Below are 21,604 nucleotides of genomic sequence, written 5' to 3' on the forward strand. Positions count from 1 at the left end.
TGTAACATCCATGTTAAATTTCTCATTATCAAACATGTATCACAGTTGTTTGATTTACAAACATTAATTTTATAAAAGCTTCATATAGATAAATACGTACAACTTTTGCCTAACAGCAGAATGTGTTGGTCTTTTCAAGATACTTATCAACAATATTAAATATTAAATAACAAAATTAGAAAATCACAAAGCGAAGAGACAAATAGTTTTGTTATTGTTTAGCTCAATGAGACAGAAGATGAAGTATGTCTGATGAATATTTAATATCAATCACACAACAGGTTGAACAGAAGACCTAAAATTACATCTAATTGATTTTTCTTTTTATTATTTTGTATTTCCAGAAAATATTTTTATAATAAAGCTTAATCTGTTAGTTGCATGGTTATTTTTTTTAGCATTATAGCATGAAATATGGTAGTTTTTTTTTTAACCAATTATATAGCATATTTGTTTTTATCTGGGATAATATGATGTAATATCCATGTTAAATTTCTCATTATCAAGCATGTATCACAGTTCACAGTTGTTTGAATTACAAACATTGATTTTATAAAAGCTTCATATAGATAAATACGTACAACTTTTGCCAAACAGCAGAATGTGTTGGTCTTTTTAAGATATGTATCAACAATGTTAAATATTAAATAACAAATTTAGAAAAATCACAAAGCGAAGAGACAAATAGTTTTGTTTTTGTTTTGCTCAATGAGACAGAAGATGAAGAGAAGGAGACTTACATGGAACATTCTGGCCTGCAGTGTTAGGTCGGGTGCCTGCAAGCCAAAACAACCGGGAAGCAAAGTTAAACAGTCAAAATCAAGATCATGTCAAGATCATGTCCAAAACGGCATGAACCCAAACATACATAAACAATCTGGAAAAGGAGAATATGATATGTTATAGAATTAACACATGGAAAATGACAATATGCAATGAAGACAAGTACTAGACAGACAATGATCATGTAATGTGTGGCATGACAGTAAATATATAGAGACAGTGGAGTTAGTACCCTTAAAATACCTTGTACTACTGGTTCAATGGTCTGGTTTTCAAAATGTTTTTTTCATTATTTAAGAAATAAATGATAAACATTAGATAAGATCAGATATATGGCAAATTTTTCATCTTGTGTATGCAAATGAGAATATTTCTCTGTACATTTTGGATTCAACATTTGTTTTTTTCTTATTTTAAAAGCATGAAAACCAAATCATCGCTAGAAATATTCTGTGAATGACTGCCTTGAAAATTTGTACCATGCTCATCCAACAAATCATCACAATTTAAAAGTAAATTGTCCATCTATCAGTTTGTAAATTTTACCACTCACGGAATATTCCTTTTAATATATACTGACAGGATTAATACATTACAAAACAGCCATATCCAACAGCAGATGAAGAGGAACACAGATTTTAGAAATATTGAAAGTGCAAAACTGAACTGACAAACAGTTAGGTACAGAGACAACAAATAACGCTTGACAAACAGGAGACAAACAAGCTTGGACAGACGACAAACAGGACAATACTGTCGGTGATGGATGACAATTCTCCTGTCATCATCATGTGAAGATTCCAAACCACACGAGTTCATAAGAAAAGGTTGCTGGAATATTATATATTTCTATTTTCGAATAAATTAAAACATTTAGTTAGATATATATGCCAAAAAATCTTCATATACCAAGAAAAAAGTTCCAAATCTCTGGAAAAAAATTAAATACTTCTTTGCACTGATGTGGAGTGGATTAAAAGAAAAGTTGCAAAATAAAAGAAGGGGAGGTAACCAGTGACAGGTTTATGCGTGCAGTTTTTTCCGTACTTTACCTTTATAGGACACAACAGTCACCTCTTTCAATTATCATAGAGAAAACAAAAGAGCCAAGCATGAATGTCTAACGGTAAACCCGGCCATGCTTTTAGTTTCAGAATCCAAACCTATTGTGTAACATGTCTTACAGTTCTGGGTATATTGATTGTGGAAAGTCTGATTGGGTTGGTCTCTCAGCTAGGTCAACCAGACTGAATACTACAGAACATGTACTAATGTGTAATATAAGTACATTGACACACACACACATTACAACATTTCTCCTCGCACTTCTCCGATACATAGAATGGTCAGTAGACTTGACCATTGTATAGAATGATCAGTAGACTTGACCATTCTACTGTACCGGGGATGCGTACAGGTCAAATGAATTTTTGTTTAAAGAATAACAAATTTAAGTGGTGCACTAAAATTTTGTTTATGTGCTAAAAGCATTACAAAAAGCATGAAGCTTTTGGACAGATAATTTTTTGGCAAATTACAGACTTGTCACAAGGATAAATTAAATAACTAATTTGAATTAAATGAAATGTTTGGATAATGAAACTAAAATTTGACATTCAAACTACATATTACAACACAACATTAAGTGTTTCGCTTGCCATAGCATCACATTATTAGAAACTGTGCAATTGAACAACATTTGTTGAACTTCAGTTTCTTTTGATTTCATTTTGTTTAATTATTTAAACATCATGTCTTGGCCCTTAACACAGAGACATATAAGTTATCATGCAAAAACCCAAGTTAGCTATTCCCCTCAATCTATTTTTTTTGCAATATGACAATAGAGTCATTTAGGTTTTTGAACATAATGAAACATCATACAGTATATCGTCTAATCTTTTTGTGCACTGCATGAGGGTTAACGGTTGTGGAGGTGTCAATATTGAGACGTATAAAACAATCTTATAGTTTCTTTTACAATGTATCTAATGTCAAACAAGACAATCTCAGTAAGCCAACCAGGTGTCACATAGGAACAGCCATTTTTTATAACTAATCTTCTTATCTACTTTGTTATTATGATAGCTTTGGGATTTAAGCATATATGCTTCCTTACTGTGAAATACACCTCACTTTCCGAAGAGTCACAAACTTTGACATTTTCTATATAGCTTCTTTTACGACTTGGTGACACATTACAAACATTATCAAATTACAGTTAACCAAGGGAGATAATCTGACCTAATTTAGAGGATATGCTTTCTTCTAAGAACATATACAGTTTCTATTCTGCCAATGAACAGGAAAAAATCAACTTAGAGCGTTGAATTGTTCCCAAAAGGATTGTCTCTCAAAATATTATTTCAAATTTAGTTCTTAATGAATTTTATGTGGAAGACAAGCAACGTGTGCCAATTTAGGGGAAAAATAACATCCAAAANAAAATTTGTAATAAGACCGGGGCAGGCGGGAAGAACACAAGTTCATTCAGCATATCAAATACTTGATAATTACGTAAAACATTTTAAACTATTTAATTCCTTGAGCTGGTAAGATAAGCATTCCTGAATTCACACTCAACATTTTGGGATAATGCTGGAATAAACTTGTCCCAAATACACTACATAAAAGTATTATACCACATGTAAAAATACACCACATAAAGTCTTATACCACATGTAAAAATACACCACATAAAAGTATTATACCACATGTAAAAATACAATATCTGCTACACACCCACAGTCCAGCATGAAGTTCATATGACAAACTTCATACAAGACAACATGCACGACTTCTGACAATTACATACAAAGCAGCATGCATTTATGTGAAATAGCCATTCAAAACCATATTACAAACAGGAATTTCTGACAGTAACCTTTACTAAGGTTTTATTGCTTTTATATCAAAATAATTTATCTTTAAAACAAATCAATTTCAAATCACCAAAGAATGAAGTGTCCTGTGGCGGTTTCAAGTATAGAAATAAAACAGAGCCAACCAATCACATTAAGTCTGTGACTGGAGGGGGGACGTTGGGTTTTGAACTGCCAACAAAGGCTACACATTGGAAGTACATAATCAGGAATATCTATCTAGATACATAGTCTTTCATATTTCATATCATTGCATGACAGGTTCATTTGTTCTGATACTTCATATTCTGAGGGAAATGATCACACGTCCCATCTCCAAGCGAGGTATCAGTGGGTTTAACCATCCTCTGGCTAACAGATCTAACATTTTTTTCTAGAAAGAAATTTCCTTTTGGTAGTTTCTGACACATAACGAGGAATGTTCGTTGTATGTTTTATATGGTTTTATCCAGTGTTTAAACCTTATTTTGTTGTTGCAATTTTTAAGGTTTAAAGCAACATCAATGTTCATGACTAAAAATAGTATTTTCACATTTTTGAAGCAACAAATGTCCTTTCTCAACTCACTACATAATTATAAACTGTACATTATTTTTATTGAACAGATTCTTTTTCAGTAATCTGTGTTAGGGTCTGACAAAAAGGTTTCTTCATTTTCAGTACTGTGACATACAGCATGTTATATCAATTTTTACCATCGACTTCAATGGAGGCTGGGAGATTTCTAGTTCATGGAGTTAAAGACGGTTCATGCAACTTTATTACTTCCACTATGTATTTTAAATCTGGATATTTGAAAGGTAATGAACAAAATCAACCCTGCAATGCATTGATATGAAAAAGAAATATGGAAATGAGGATTTCAAATTGTACATATTTATATCAATATACAGACATGGTAAGAAAATCCTACGATAAATTCAGAGTACACACACATACTAGATTAAACAATATAAAAACTTGAGGATAATTATGCATAAAAGGACAAATTTATCAAATGTTCCAATAATATGCAGCATGACAAACATGAACCGAAATCATTAATGTGTTAGTATAAACATCTATACATATGTATGTGTATTCTCATAAACCTCTGTGGTGTAAGCTACGGAGGACGCCGCTGTCTGGTGTATATATAGTGGATTGTGTGGGTGGAGAATGAGTTATATAGGATACTAGTATATATATATATATAATGATTACATGCTAACCAAGGCTGTCTGTGCATATATATACCAATCCCAAAAAGTCAAGTTTGCTTTTAATTGCAAGTAAAGCCCATCTAGATTTTTGGTTACACAAGCAAATTTCTAAATTAATCATTCCAATCTCAGATTAAAGAATAATTATGTCCTCTGTAAATAAATTCCCATATGGTCATATCTGGCATATTTCCATGTTTGTGTGTAAATTGCCAGATAAAAGGCATGGTGTTTAAGTATGAGTGCATGCGGTCCTGTTTAGTTCCCGTTCTACACAAGATGCAAGGCGAGCTCCAAATTGCTTGTTGCTGTATCATGCGAACATGCTCCACCCTGACGGCACCCCTGCTGTGTCTGTCTATGTATGCTAGCCACCTAGACACCTTTGTTATTGTGTCCAGAACTACCCTCCAATGGAGGTATATAAGCCAGCGTGCCCAATAATACCTGTGTTGTCCCCTTTCACTTTCCCTTTGTCTTTTTCTTTCTTGTCCTTCTTTTCATCCTCTTCCTGTGATGCTCCCAGGAGAGCAAATATGATGCCTGTCTGAGAGTTGATACCGACTGCAGTGACCACCATTTTGCCGCTGCCTTCCATGACATGGGTACCTTAAAACATAAAGACCGAATATTAACAAATCTTAGAGTTGGAAGATAGAAAATAGACATGTTAATTACATTAAGGTAATTTCTTGCACATTGCCTGCAAGCTTTATGATTTTTACATTGAAAAATGCCCACGGCAGGCTATCTGATGAAGTGGGCAATGTGAGAAAATGTTTCCAGAAATCTTTAAAAAGTCTGGGCTTTGCAAATACAATATTCCAACAGCAATTTCCCAAAACCTGTCGAGAGCCATATTTACTCTTTCAATAATACAGTCTGCACTGTTGTCTCAAGATTGATGACTAGTTGGTGTCAGGTCAGTACAAGATCTGCCAACCTAATAGTTTTCTCATTTTTGTGGGGAAGTTACATAAATTGCCAAGGGAGTAAGTCTCCTTTACTGGAACTTCTAAAGGATTCAGTCTACAGGAGAAAGTTTTCACACTAACAGAATTTACATAAATCGCCAAGGGAGTAAGTCTCCTTTACTGGAAATTTCTGAGGGAGTTAGTTTGCAGGGGGAAGTTTTCACACTAACACATGTCTGACAGAGAACTAACTCCCTGGATAGCTAAATCAGGACAAAAGTAGGGATGAAGTCATTATAACAAATTACTTTATGATGAAGTAGAGGTTTGTTAACAATCATAAACATCTTGTCGTAACACCCATTCTCTGGTCAATGGAGCAGTCATTGTACCCATACTATCACATCCCAAGGCCTAGTCCCCAATTAACTTTAAACCATTCACCCCTGAAGACACATTTGAACTCTTCCAATTCAAAGGATGGAATAGTTCATTATGAAATGTCAGGGGTAAATGAGTTAAAAAACATTTTGTTTTAGCACTCGTCTCTTGGAATGAAAACAACTTAGCCCCTAGGCGAGTACCCAGGTTAGTCTTCATAGCAGCTACAATAGACACACTATTATAGCACTGAATACATAAATAAACATAAATAAGTTGTGATCAATTGCGCCTAATCCTTTTGTTGTAATATGCAATAAAATCTGCTTAAACGAATTGCACTAAATCTTCGTGATCAGAATATAAATAGCATAGATAAGTTAATATCCTCTCTGAACAATGCACTGAATCCTGTAGTGTTTTGGAAGAGAAAGAAGAAGGTATCTTTTTTTGGGTTGTAAAAGTAAAACAACTAACAGAACCTTATTTTGTAAGTATTTGGGTAGAGATTTGTGTAGTGGGTGTAGATCTAGAAGGATGTACATACAGACTGGTGGCCACTTAGTTCTCTCAGTCTCAGTCACATATGTAAATAAATCAAAGCTACGATGATCATACACATTTGACATTTAATTTCACCTTTGGGTAAAAAGTGTACAAGTAGCGAAACCCTAGCCCGGTTTCTATTGCTGTGTTTCACAGACTAGCGGCTCCACAGACTAGTGGCTCCACAGCGTAGTTTCAAAGCTTGTGATTTGCTTGGCAGCAAAGTCGCTCTCCTACAGTAAAGGTAGAAATCTACAAGCTTGGCTAGAACTTCCCCAGAACACGCTGATGACTGATGGAGTCTTAGTGAAAATCAAAGCTTTACAATATCTGATGAAACAGTAGCCAGTCAAAATTTCATTTTTATCATTTCTCACAAAAACACACCAAGGAGGATAAAATCACTAGCAGACTACATTATTGATCTCCATCTTGTAAACAAAAATCATTTTGATATAATTCAGATTAGAAAGGTGTTTGAATTCTATGCATTCTGCTATTGGACAAGATTCTGAGCAACCCAGATTCTATAATCTAGTGACTGTATACAGCTCGTGCGTAATTGACCGTCAGAGGAGACCCAAAGATTGGTTGGACCTGACAAATGGCCACTTTCCATGCCAGCACTATATAAACCTTTATGTCAAAATATATTACTTTTGGGAGAGATTACCATACGAAAATACTCCCTGAATCTGCCATGGATTTGATGGAAGGGAAACCAATGCCCTAAATAGCTGAAAGTCAGGGAAATTTGGAACAAGAATGACCATGTGATCAATTTGTTCAGACAAATTTGATGCCTTTGTATCCAAGACAAGGACAATGGCCCCACGCTAACAGAATATTCATAAGGCCTGCTGGAACAGTTGATGCCATCATATTGATTATCAAAGTGTAGAATTACAAATAACTGACATGTTGTGATGTGGTTTTACAGGGTTGATATGAACTCAAGAATGGGACTGAATGTAACTTTTCAATATTCATGAAAATAACCATTGTTTTAAGATTTTGTAACCTCCTCTGTGTAATATAATTGTATAATCAAATTATTTCCATTAATTTCATAATTTCATTCAGCACCACACAGGAAATTTTAATGCCATGAGGTGAAATCTATTGTTATCACAAAAGAATCATTACTATTTGAAATCTAACATAAAACCTATTATGTTTATTTAGACCACAACTGTTGAAACGCAGGATAATTTGTCTCCATTTTTTATGACAGATCTGGGAATTTCCAAGTAAGAAAATACACAAGATTGCAAGGCAGTATTCTGTAAAATATCTGTTAATTCTTCAGTCACCTAGTACAGACCAGATATAATACAGAAAGTGAGAAAAAGCATCCGACACCTCATCATTATGGCTGATCATCGTCCAGTATAGCAGGTAACTACTACCAAGGCAGGGGCAATCTCTGGCTTATTTCAGGAACAACTTGTACGTCAACAGGGTTCAAATTACCAAGACACTGATGCATTATCCTCTTAATCTATATTTGTATGATCCTCTTTAGGAATAGCAGCAATATTTTTTCAGAACAATTGATGGATGTCGCTTCATTCCAACATTTAACCTAAATTTAGACCTGTTGTGTTCTTTGCTATCATGTTTTGACATAACAAAATGATTTTTATAGATCGTTAGGTCTAGACCTAGTTAAATCCACTTCTACTACCATGCCAACCCAAATTGTGTTGTCAAAGAAACCAGTTTCAAGTGAATCATAATCAATTAACTGAAGTATCAGCTTTGAAGTAAAAAGCACTTTAAATATGACCAAACACTTGACGTTAAATTTCATTAATACTGAATTTTATCTAATGTATAATGGGAAAATGTTCACCATAGTTAAGCTTGCGCCTGTTTCGCCTTCCACAATAAGATCAAATTTAATATGAAAATGAATATTAGTAAATACCTCACTGTATTGAGTATTTACATGTGGAGGGTAACATTATATAAAGCATTTACATGTGGAGGGTAAAATTATATAAAGACTTACATGAGGAGGGTAACATTATATAAAGACTTACATGTGGAGGGTAACATTATGTTAAGTATTTACATGTGGAGGGTAACATTATATAAAGACTTACATGTGGATCCAGGGTAACATTATGTTAAGTATTTACATGTGGAGGGTAACATTATATAAATTTTATCAGTGAAGGGTAAACATATCCTGGTTTACAGTTATTGAACCATAATTTGAAGTATGTAGTTTATCAACATGACCTGAGAAGTGAACCTAAACTCCAAAAAGATTTAAGTTAAAATTGAAATGTGTATAATTTATCTTAAATCATCTCAACTTAGTACTTTGAAGATGAATTTCTAATTCACTTCTAAACCTAAACAACGCTCCACACCAAAATGGTCATTATCAACCAAGCTTGCGGTGATCATGCCAGAACATTATAAATTACCCAAAATCAAATAACAATATCACTTCACAGATATAGCAATTTCACTTCACTTAAATAGCAATTTCCTGTCATTTTCATATCAAGCAGATCAGAAGGAGGGTGCTTCCATGTATAATTTTGTAAGATACAACAATTTCAGGTCAGGTTTTTATATTGCAAAGAAGGGAAAGAACAAATTATCTACATGAACTGTATTATTACTTATCTATTAGTGGTTGCCATTCCACGGTAATGGGAGTTTGAGAACCACCATTCTATAGGAAGATAGAATCTCAGACAAGCACACCACCACAGAGCAAGCACACATCTAGAAACATGCACTGCGATTAAATTGTTATTGATTAAAGAGGCGACTGACCTACATTTGTAATGTACCTCCAGAAAAACAACTACATTACATTCCTTGTTTACAAGAAAATCGGGTTAGGGTTATTTAGAATATAAGACATTTCTCGTCCCTTTTCAATTTTAAAAATAATTCCTCAGTAAGATTCAAATTTTACTTCTAGCAGAGCACAATTTTATTTCAGAATTTCCCTAATATAATCAAATCTGTTTACGCAACCACCTCTTATTCACTCATTCACCCCTGAAGTTTCATAATGAACTATTCCAATTCCAAAGTTGGAAGAGTTCAAATATGTCTTCAGGGGTGAATGAGTTAAGAGGCCACCTGTGTTCAGAGACAACTTTCATTGTTTCCATTGTAGTGATCACCAGTGTTAATGAACTCTTTTTGGACATTTTATGGGTGGTCTCTTAATACAGGCCTGACTGTACATGCTTTTTCCAACGATTTCTGAAATCCTAATATTTCTAAAATGTCATTGTAGATTCTTCGATATGCCATTAATTTTCCTTAACATATTGAGGGTTGCAAGACCCAAAAATTTGGAAAAACTCAGACTAGTAATCTGAAAATTTTATGGTGCCCCTTGTATGTGTCGTAACTTGACAAACTTTTCCAATGGATGCCAACATTTCCGTAAAACTGACTACGTCCATTTCCATCAGCTGAAGATGAGACCACCTACATTCTAATGTAAAACAAGGAGGAAGCTACAAACCCAACACAGATATTATACATGTTATGATTTAAACAAAGCATCAAAACTTTGTAAAGTAACCAATCAAGATAAACATATAAGGCTGCCAAACTTTGTACAGTAACCAACCAAGATTAAACATACAAGGCTGCCAAACTTTGTACTTAACCAACCAAGATAAACATACAAGGCTGCCAAACTTTGTTCAGTAACCAACCAAGATGAACATACAAGGCTGCCAAACTATGTACATTAACCAACCAAGATGAACATACAAGGTTGCCAAACTTGGATCAGTAACCAACAAAGATAAACATACAAGGCTGCCAAACTTTGTACAGTAACCAACCAAGATGAACATACAAGGCTGCCAAACTTTGTACATTAACCAACCAAGATGAACATACAAGGTTGCCAAACTTTGATCAGTAACCAACCAAGATAAACATACAAGGCTGCCAAACTTTGTACAGTAACCAACCAAGATGAACATACAAGGCTGCCAAACTTTGTACAGTAACCAACCAAGATGAACATACAAGGCTGCCAAACTTTGTACAGTGACCAACAAAGATGAACATACAAGGCTGCCAAACTTTGTTCAGTAACCAACCAAGATGAATATACAAGGCTGCCAAACTTTGTACAGTAACCAACCAAGATAAACATACAAGGCTGCCAATCTTTGTACGAGGTTTGCTGAAAGGTGGATATGTTGGCACAAAACAATGATTTCCCTCAAGTAAAACTTTGGCCTAAGCTTTTTGTTCACTTTGCACCTGGCATAAGGGGGAGATAATTCACATAAGGGGGGACAACTTACCTGAGAGAAGCATGGGATCTCTGATCTCCCCCTTTTTCACATGGTCAGATTCTCCTGTTAGTGAGCTTTCATCTATTTTTAGGTCATTACTTTGGATAATAATTCCATCAGCAGGTAACAAATCACCTGAAATAAATAAAAACATAAGATATAAGCCTTTTGACAGGATAATTTTATCACACAAATCTTGATAATAATTAATAATTTGAGGTTCGTATATACCGCTTAATCACAACCTAGTTCATCGGTTGGCCAAAGTGGTTCACAAATTATTATCTGTGGTTATAGAGCCTTTGCAACCAGCCAATATCTTTTTCAAATCCCCGGAGAGCATACAGCCGGTGCTGCCATTTCAGCGCTCACAGCTAGCATTCTACATTTCTAGCACTGCCCAAAAACATACTCATTTACATCTGAGTAGACTGGAACAAGCGGAGTAGAGTATCTTGCTCAAAGATACAACACAGTGTCCTGACTCAACCCTTCGGTCACAAGCCCAGCGTCCTACCACTAGACTACCGTGCCTCCTCTTCCAGAAGACATTTCTATCAAACAAGCCTTTTGAAGGTATTCTTATTTTAACCTGACATTACCTTTTTATGATACAAACTTTCTGCTTGTATAGTTTTTCTCATACCAGCCTTCTGACGGTTCACTTTTATCACAGAAGCTTTTTGCAGATATAATTTTATCATACAAATCTTCTGAGGTACAATTTTATCACACAAACCTTCTGAAGATACAATTTTATCAAAAACCGATTTTTGAAGGCAAGATACAGTTTTAATTTCATTAAACAAGCCTTTAAATGTTTAATTTTACAGTACAAGCATTCTGAAGATGTGATTCTGTCGCTTGATCTAAAGTTATTTGTTTGTTTGGTGGTTTAAAAAAAATACTACAGGTCATGTGAAGGTGTTAACCTGCTAAGGTAATGAATATGCTAAGAATAGATTTTCACTGGGGTGCTAACACCCACATCACTATCAGATCTAACCCCCACCCATGCGTGATGACGTCAATAGTCAAATCCAGTCCCCCTTCCAAAAAAGGGGACAACGCCTACTTTCAAATCCAATCCCCCATGGCGACGCCGCCCACAAGGGCACCATCAATCATACCACTCAGGCTTCACTCACGCCTTCCGACATTCTCCCTCAATAATCGAAGTGATTGAATAGCCTGATGCCGGATCAATACTTGGCTAAGGAAAAACCTGCCAATAGAAGGTCTGGGCTCTAGTGATTCAATAGAGTAAGATAATGTTTTTTGTTCGGCTTCAGAGGGCCTTATCCTTCGGAGGCCTGTACATCCAGCATCGTCCTACAGGGGGTCATTACAAAGAATCGATCGTTACCCAACCAAGGAGACTCAAGTGGAAGGGGGTCTTGTTTTTTACCCAAGACACTCTGCCACCTGTTGGACTTTTACTAAAAGGAAGTAATAGCGCTTGAAACACACAAGGGTAAATTCTCACTAACTCTGGGCCAGAGCATTTGTTACAGAAAAACATTACTGATGACTACATAAGGAGGCAGACCAAATATACCATAAATCTTTTCCTAAACGACTCCTTAGGGAGCTGGTCGCTATGGACTGGAGCTTTTGTAGATATCAGTGATGTAGGGCCGGGATTCTCCACTTTAACATTAGGTCATGCCATGTCTGACACTATTCCATACCTCTGTAGTATCTACAATTCCGTCACGTTCAATGCGGCTCAAGCTCGTACCACATTGTAAATGGTTTTACTATGTTTTTTATACTGCAGCTGATTAATTTGGCTTTTGCATCAGAAGACTTACAATTGCTCAACTGAAGTCAATACCATTTTACACTGCCTTAGCAATAGAACGTCTAGTTTGTAGGAGTTTAAAGAGTTTCTGAACAGTAACCATCATTGTAAGATTATGAATATGAAATATATATTTATCCATAGCTATCGGTCTGTAGAATTGACAATATAATCCTACTTTTCATGTTAAAACAGTTCTGTTCTATATAATATGTAGTGGCATACATTCCAAAGACAGGGGTGTATGAAATACATGGACAGGTGACCAGAAAACTTTCAAACAGCATTTTGTTGTATTTCTGCAGAACCACAAAATGCTGTGGCAAAATGTAGGTTTCATGACATCTGGGTATGTTATGTGATTAATCTGGTAGAATATCAATTTTTAATGATCCATTCAGGATAAAAGCATAAATTCAGTAAACGATTCATGACAACCCTTTTTCAATCAATTTAGACCCCCGAATCATATTGATGGTTTTTTTGTTTTTTTAAAATTCAATTTAGTCAGAAGGCTTTTAATTACTTTCCCTCTTTTAAACTACTGTAGTAGGCAGTAGATTTCATAGAAGGGACAGAACAACTGTGAACAAAATTTCAAAATATGATGATTTGAAAAATAAGTCTGTACAAATTGATGAATGATAATGAAAATTTCATTTGTATAAATGTAAAGTGATACCAAGAAAATTATCATATTCATAAGGTTTCTATCTGGCCATGCACTGCATCCTGGGATTGTGATTGTATCCCGGGGACATTCTTTGTATATATAGAACCCCTCAAGTTGTTCACCAGAACACTATATATATATATATATATAGCAAGCACATTTTAGAGTAACAACTTTGCATGATCACTCTTTATCTAAATAATCCTGCTTGGACAAAAAAAAAAAAAGAAGATTAACATTGCACAGCCATAGAGAGTTGGGTTATGTGGAGAGGTTGCTTATAATAATCATGGGAAGGTTACTAACTCAAGTGGTTTGTCATGGGAAGGTTACCAACTCAAGTGGTTTATCATGGGAAGGTTACTAACTCAAGTGGCTTATCATGGGAAGGTTACTAACTCAAGTGGCTTATCATGGGAAGGTTACTAACTCAAGTGGCTTATCATGGGAAGGTTACTAACTCAAGTGGTTTATCATGGGAAGGTTACTAACTCAAGTGGCTTATCATGGGAAGGTTACTAACTCAAGTGGTTTATCATGGGAAGGTTACTAACTCAAGTGGTTTCCCCTAAGATTGGTTCCTTTTGAAAGTGTTTTCTTAATGGGGCTGTATTTTCATAATAGTTTTGTTTTACCTGTCCATATGTTAATATTTGATGAGACATTTACTCATAATGTTCTGTTTTGTCCATATGTTAATATCAGATGGGACTAGCTGTTTCCACAACAATAGTTTTGTTCATTCTGTCTGTATGTTTCACTTGGGGCTGTATTTGGTGAGTGCTTTCACATAAGATTGATTTTGATCAGGAACAATGTTTTCAGACATCAACAAAATTAAAAGAAGTATGATATCAATCAAATATAACATCAACTATGATAACATTGATCTTGTTACTGGGTGGTTATATTTAGCCTTCAGTTATATCTATAAGCAATGTAAAACCATCTAGTATTTTGATAACTTAAATCAAAATTAAAAGAAGGAAACATACCATATTTGATTTGGCATATATCCCCCACAACGATTTCCCCGACGGGAATGTTGGTATCTTGTCCCCCGCGAATAACAGAGAACTGATGATCGTGTTCTATTTTATTTTGAAGTCCTCGGAATTGTTTCTCCTTTCTCCAGTCATTAAAAGCAGTCACAAAAACTACAACAATTACTGCCACTAAAATAGCCACTCCCTCAATCCACCCAGCTTCCGACTCGGAATCATCACCTGAAAAAGGACGAGGAAATGTCACACAATATTCTTAAAATAAGTATTATTAACATATAAGTAATAAAATATATTTGTTACTTCGGCCAAATTATCGTATTTTTTTAATTTATTTTTTAGACACAGCATTGAAAGGAAGTCTGATGATATATTGACCTTTTTAAATATTTGTAGCAGATACAATTATACCCGATTATAAAAGCCCTTTTTGTCCTTCCTCAGAAAAAATGATCGAAAATCAGGATATTACAGCTTAAACCCTAGTTTTGAATTACATTCCACAGAAATACTCTCTATTCCATTTTGCGAATTATAAATATCAGGTTACTGACATTCCACATGTAACTGCTATATACACATTATCAGACTGTTGTAAAGGAATAGTTTGGGTAATTCAGAGTTGTATATGGTTTCTCGATAGTATTCACGTAAGTTTCAGATTGAGTAATAGTCAGTGACATTTCACCAGAAATAATTTCCATTTTTGTGATAATTTACAAACAGAAATATATCACCTTGATATGCCACATTGAATTTTTTTATTCATGAAAACAAAGGTGCTTAGCAGGACAGGTGTTGTACCCTCGTCTCCGCGGGACTTTTCATCCTTACCGTCTGCTTTTGATGGAGGCTTATAAAATGATAATCCTAGAGAAATTAATGCCGCTACTAAAAGAATGATTAATGTCACATCTTGAATAGCTTCCCACACAAGTTGGAGAAAGGTTTTAGCAGGTTTTGGAGGTATCACATTAGAGCTGAATACTTTCCGCCGGTCAGCGAGGTCAACTGGTGAACCAGAAAGTCCTGCAAAAAACAAAACAAACCATAAGCTCATCTTCTATATGAATATGCAAATTCAGGAAAAATTCTTCTTTAAATCATGATTTTATTTTTAAGGATCCCTGTGCCACTGCAGGCAAAACCTAGAGAATTCCAATGTAATTTCCATACACAGAGTAGCCTCCCCTTAATTTAGCTCTAGATATAACTGTAGTGAGATCAGGTGCTCAGTTGGTAAGACTGGCCGTATTGTGATCAAAGGTCCAGGGTTCGAATCCCACTCTGGCCCTGTTGTCAATTTTTCTATCAGAAAACTTCTGCTGAGTTTTAATTGTTTTTACATATATATTTTTTTCCAACTTTGAATGTCACCTTAAATGACATTCCTGTAAGATTTCACCCTAAGGCAAAGAGAAAAGCATTGTTTATTGACAATCATAGAAAATTACCATAGACATGAGGTAAACAAAATATTTCAAGAATGTTTTAAACAAGTATACCTGAAAATATTCCTTTTTCATATAGTGTACATTAAAAATATACAATAAAGACATCAGTCAAATGACAGAAGTATTGCCACGAAAATACAGCTTACGTGTGTTAATAGAAAACAAGCAAAATTGTGTACTGTTACAATGATGAACAGGTACATCTGCCCTTCAAAGTACAAGTGTTCTTACATCTTCTCCCCAGCGTAACACATCCCCGTATTTAAATATCATGTAAATTTGATTTGCCCATTATTCCCTATAGATAAGTTTCAGACTCTCTATAATTAGGTTTTGTTTCTAGCACAAACATTCTCCACGTCCAGATACTCAGTGAGCTTGTGATAACACAGCGCGTATTGAAAACAAGACAATTTGATTTACAGCAGTCCATGTGATAACAGGCTATCTTTTGCGCTGTATCTTGACAGGAAGGTTTCCTTTGAGCATGTCCACATCACGCTTGTGCATGTGTGCATCTTCTGTTAGGGCAATGATCACAGTGTCAACATCATACATGGCATAAAATTACATAGCAGTTGTTGTCGAGAAATAATGTTTTTGTTGAAATTCAAAATGATACAAAACCACTTCCTGGTATGTGCATTATGGCAAATTTCAAATAGGGCCCAGGAACAACATCAAAACTGACATCAATCTATATTCCATGAACCATCCCTTTGAATGGAACTGACAATAACGACAATTGCAAACTGATAGATTTCCTGTTATCTTAAAAATTCTATAGATTGCTTGGTCAATGGCATAAATGTAAGATGACACCAACATAGAGACGAACAAGGGAACCATGAATCGATAACTCTCCAGGTAACATCAGGATTGCTTTATCTATTTCAGTTATTTATCTTAGACTCTGAGTCACATGTACCATTCCTGAACAAGACAAAATTCTCCTTATCAAATCATATCTCTATAGAATTGTGAATCAAGCTATCTCTAATCCAGCGGTACTACCATCAAGTCTATGTTTTAGGGGACTGATTGATTGTGCATGAAGCAGAGAAGGAGGGAGATGACGACGAGGAGCTTGTACATGGCTGATCTATAAAGAAAGACAAGCATAAGGACACTGCCCGAGTAGATGATCATGTGAATGGCTGAAAGTGTAGGCTATCATTCTAGGTAATCTCGCTAACAAAAAGTCTATCCACAAATTCTGAATACCAAGTCTATCCACATGCAGAGTCAATATAAAAATACGACTTTTGACTTTCGACCCTCACTTCTGACCTATGAGCTATTTTTTTCACATTTTCTATTTGACACTAACAAACAACTCTTTGGCTTCAGACACAATGTTTGACATTTGATGGCATTTAAATTTAAAACATTTTACCTTAAACAAGGCAGAATTTCACCTTGGCCCTACTGTTGATCTTAATATTCATAAACCACATATAGAATTCAGGGATTTTCAAGCTTTCATAGATGTTTGACGCCAATGTGAGAACAGATTATCTACTGAAATTCAGAAGAAAAAAAGATAGATAACACAAAACTGCAGGCCAAGAAAATTACTGTCCCGATGGAATACAAGATTCAGTTACACCGTTCTTGTCTGCATAACCAAGATCTCCTACAAATGTGTGTAAGAGATATTCCATTTAAGGTGTCATACTTTTTTTATCTTCTGATTAAAATTTATTGACGCAATTCATATGGGTGTCGCTCATACGTTTCAAAAGGGAGCCTGCACTATATACCACCACCAGCAGTGTGATGATGAGCAGGGCAGGTCAATAGCCTTCTGAGTGCAAATAAAACCCAGCCAAACAGACTGCAATTGTCACGGAATACAAGTCACGTTAACAATGGAGGTAACACCTTATGTGGGTATAAAGATTTAGCTTTGAGGGGTCAAATATAACCACTGCATGATATTCTTAGAATGAACTTTTTACATTTCCGAAACCTGTACAAGACAGACCTTCAATTAGGACAGAAACCTGTACAAGACAGACCTTCAATTAGGACAGAAACCTGTACAAGACAGATCTTCAATTAGGACAGAAACCTGTACAACACAGATCTTTAATTAGGACAGAAACCTGTACAACGCAGACCTTCAATTAGGACAGAAACTTGTACAAGACAGATCTTCAATTAGGACAGAAACCTGTACAACACAGATCTTCAATTAGGTCAGGAACCTGAACAAGACAGACCTTCAATTAGGACAGAAACCTGTTGTACAAGGCAAATCTTCAATTAGGACAGAAACCGGTACAAATCAGATCTTCAATTAGGTCAGGAACCTGTACAAGACAGATCTTCAATTAGGACAGAAACCTGTTGTACAAGGCAGATCTTCATTTAGGTCAGGAACCTGTGCAAGACACCTTCAATTAGGACAGAAACCTGTACAAAGCAGACCTTCAATTAGGACAGAAACTTGTACAAGACAGATCTTGAATTAGGACAGAAACCTGTGGTACAAGGCAGATCTTCAATTAGGACAGAAACCTGTACAAGACAGACCTTCAATTAGGACAGAAACCTGTACAACACAGATCTTCAATTAGGTCAGAAACCTGTACAACACAGATCTTCAATTAGGTCAGGAACCTGTACAAGACACCTTCAATTAGGACAGAAACCTGTACAAGACAGATCTTCAATTAGGACAGAAACCTGTACAATGCAGACCTTCAATTAGGACAGAAACCTGTACAAGATAGACCTTCGATTAGGACAGAAACCTGTGGTACAAGGCAGATCTTCAATTAGGACAGAAACCGGTACAAGGCAGATCTTCAATTAGGTTAGGAACCTGTACAAGGCAGATCTTCAATTAGGACAGAAACCTGTTGTACAAGGCAGATCTTCAATTAGGACAGAAACCTGTATAAACAATCCCAATTTGGATATTTATTTTAATTGAAAACTGAACTTGTGTAAACTGCAAAAACATATTTTGAACAAGGAAATGGAGGTATTCATGGCAAAAAAATAGTTCTTTATTAAACTGAACTTGTGGTGTGAAAACCCACCTGTTCTGAACAGTCACCATTGGTCTTGGTAGTTAGCTGTAAAGACCAATATGTACAAAGCTGAATGTAATCCTGAGGTGGAAGGGCTCTGAGATGAAGGAAGGCCACTATATGCCATACAGTGACAGTAGTGGTAACAATCCGTGTTGGCTCAGGTATTGATCTCGCTTAAATCAACGTTATCACTGTACACACTTAAGCGTGCTTTATAGTAACGCGTTCACAAGCCAAACTATCAGCTTTCACTAGTCAATGTAGCACTTAATTTGTATCGAACAAAATCGGGAAGAAATTGCTCAGCATTAATCACCAAATTCAACTCTAATTAAGTGAGAATTATGACACAGAGTACAGGTTTCGTCCAAACTGCCATCGTTATCCTGAATGATATTTAATGGGTGCTCACTGTCGATTTCAAGGTCGTAACAATGTCACCGTACATGGAACAGTAAAACATCTGAGTGGATCCTACCCCACAGAAATATCTCCTCTACCCGACATCTGAGTGGATACTACCCCACAGAAATATCCCCTGTACCAGAAATCTGAGTGGATACTACCCCACAGAAATATCCCCTCTACCAGACATCTGAGTGGATACTACCCCACAGAAATATCCCCTCTACCCGACATCTGAGTGGATACTACCCCACAGAAATATCCCCTCTACCAGACATCTGAGTGGATACTACCCCACAGAAATATCCCCTCTACCAGACATCTGAGTGGATACTACCCCACAGAAATATCCCCTCTACCCGACATCTGAGTGGATACTACCCTACAGAAATATACCCTCTACCAGACATCTGAGTGGATACTAACTACCCCACAGAAATATCCCCTCTACCCAACATCTGAGTGGATACTACCGCACAAAAATATCCCCTCTACCAGACATCTGAGTGGATACTACCTCACAAAAATATACCCTCTACCAGACATCTGAGTGGATACTACCCCACAGAAATACCCCCTGTACCAGAAATCTGAGTGGATACTACCCCACAGAAATACCCCCTGTACCAGAAATCTGAGTGGATACTACCCCACAGAAATATGCCCTCTACCCGACATCTGAGTGGATACTACCTCACAGAAATATCCCCTCTACCCGACATCTGAGCGGATACTACCCCACAGAAATATCCCCTCTTCCCGACATCTGAGTGGATACTACCCTACAGAAAGTCCCCTCTACCAGACATATGAGTGGATACTACACCACAGAAATATCCCCTCTACCTGACATCTGAGTGGAAACTACCCCACAGAAATATCCCCTCTACCCGACATCTGAGTGGATACTCCATTAGACAATAGTCTATGTATCCTCTCTACCTACAATCTAACTGGTACTGTCTCTGGTTTTGTAGTAAATCGCAAGGCTTTTTCTAATAAAAGGGTAAACTTATGATAGACAACCATAATACCAAAGCTTACCTTCTATGGGAGATGTGTATAGAAGATGACACAATTCTGTGACTCCATTGTACTTTGACTGTATAAGGTTGTAGCCTTCGCTACCCCTGTGCTCCATCAACTCCCGCAGCTCCATGAGAGGTATCCCATATTGGCCTTCTGGATGGTACCGGGTGAGAGCAAGTCCATCGGGTTGGTCCTCCTCTGCCATCCTTTGTTCTTTTTTATCTATTTTCACTTCTTAAACCCTGCAATGATAAAACAGGCAATGTCAGTACTAATGTAAACAATGTGTTGTTCTGCATTTCGACAGTCGAGGCAAACAAATTGATTCAAACCACAAGTAAATTCCTTACATTAATTTGTCTCCTGAACAAATCAATACTCGAGTGCTGTGATTTAGATGTTTTCTTTTTTCTTTTCTGACAGTGTTAAAGCATCTTTATACAAAGGCAGATCAAGACTGATGCACATTTTCCATTTCCGCAGTGAAATGTTGTCAAAGTGTAAAGGTTCTTCAAAACAAGGATTCTAATTGAAGTATTCTGAACACCTTGCTGACCCTTGAGATTTCACTTTGTACAAGGATGTTTGATATGATTCTGAAAATATTTTTTATCTCATATAATATTAATTATTTCAAAAGAACGTAAAGAAATGTCTGAAATCAACATCATAAACAGCTAATTACTGTAAGAGCCATATTCCTTTATATAATTTTGAATTAAATAATAGGAAAATCCAAATACCTTGCAAATTTATATATATTTTTTCATTGATCACAACCTTATTATATATATTCTAAAATGTCAATAGTTATGAAAGCAACTCAACTTAATTTTCCCCACTTTAGGACATAGAACATCTTCAAACAGAACACGTTAACAGAATCAGAACTTGAACTGTTTATTTTTTGCTTGGCAAAATCTGAAAATGTCTCAAATGAATTTTCAATAACCTGTTCACATTGTCTACAACCTCAATGCATAAAACATAACTCATTCTTCACTATAAAAATATATATATATATAAAAGATTAAACACTATTGCCTCAATGAAATATAATTTAGAGCTTTGAAATTGCAAATGACATCGACCTTATTGACCCCCTAATGTTAAAATCAATCCGGGTAAAACCTTTTCCGTATGGTAACCGATTTCGAGTACTGTGATTGCATATTAATTACATTT

The 21,604-nt window shown here is 35.8% G+C and overlaps 1 protein-coding gene across 1 annotated transcript in view; it reads right to left on the reverse strand.

The window, feature by feature from the left end:
- The window catches only part of LOC110443351 (plasma membrane calcium-transporting ATPase 2-like), a 160,868-nt gene that overhangs the window by 40,509 nt on the left and 98,755 nt on the right, over window positions 1-21,604 (reverse strand). The window contains exons 5-10 of the mRNA XM_021487528.1: window positions 20,435-20,661; window positions 15,322-15,516; window positions 14,479-14,709; window positions 11,016-11,141; window positions 5,315-5,476; window positions 741-776 (exon numbers count right to left, since the gene is read on the reverse strand). Of these exons, the coding sequence (XP_021343203.1) occupies window positions 741-776; window positions 5,315-5,476; window positions 11,016-11,141; window positions 14,479-14,709; window positions 15,322-15,516; window positions 20,435-20,624 (940 nt within the window). The 5' untranslated portion in view covers window positions 20,625-20,661. The remainder of the gene's footprint in view (window positions 1-740; window positions 777-5,314; window positions 5,477-11,015; window positions 11,142-14,478; window positions 14,710-15,321; window positions 15,517-20,434; window positions 20,662-21,604) is intronic.

Source organism: Mizuhopecten yessoensis, unplaced genomic scaffold (assembly GCF_002113885.1).
Source record: "Mizuhopecten yessoensis strain PY_sf001 unplaced genomic scaffold, ASM211388v2 scaffold716341, whole genome shotgun sequence".
In the NCBI taxonomy this organism is placed as follows: domain Eukaryota; kingdom Metazoa; phylum Mollusca; class Bivalvia; order Pectinida; family Pectinidae; genus Mizuhopecten; species Mizuhopecten yessoensis.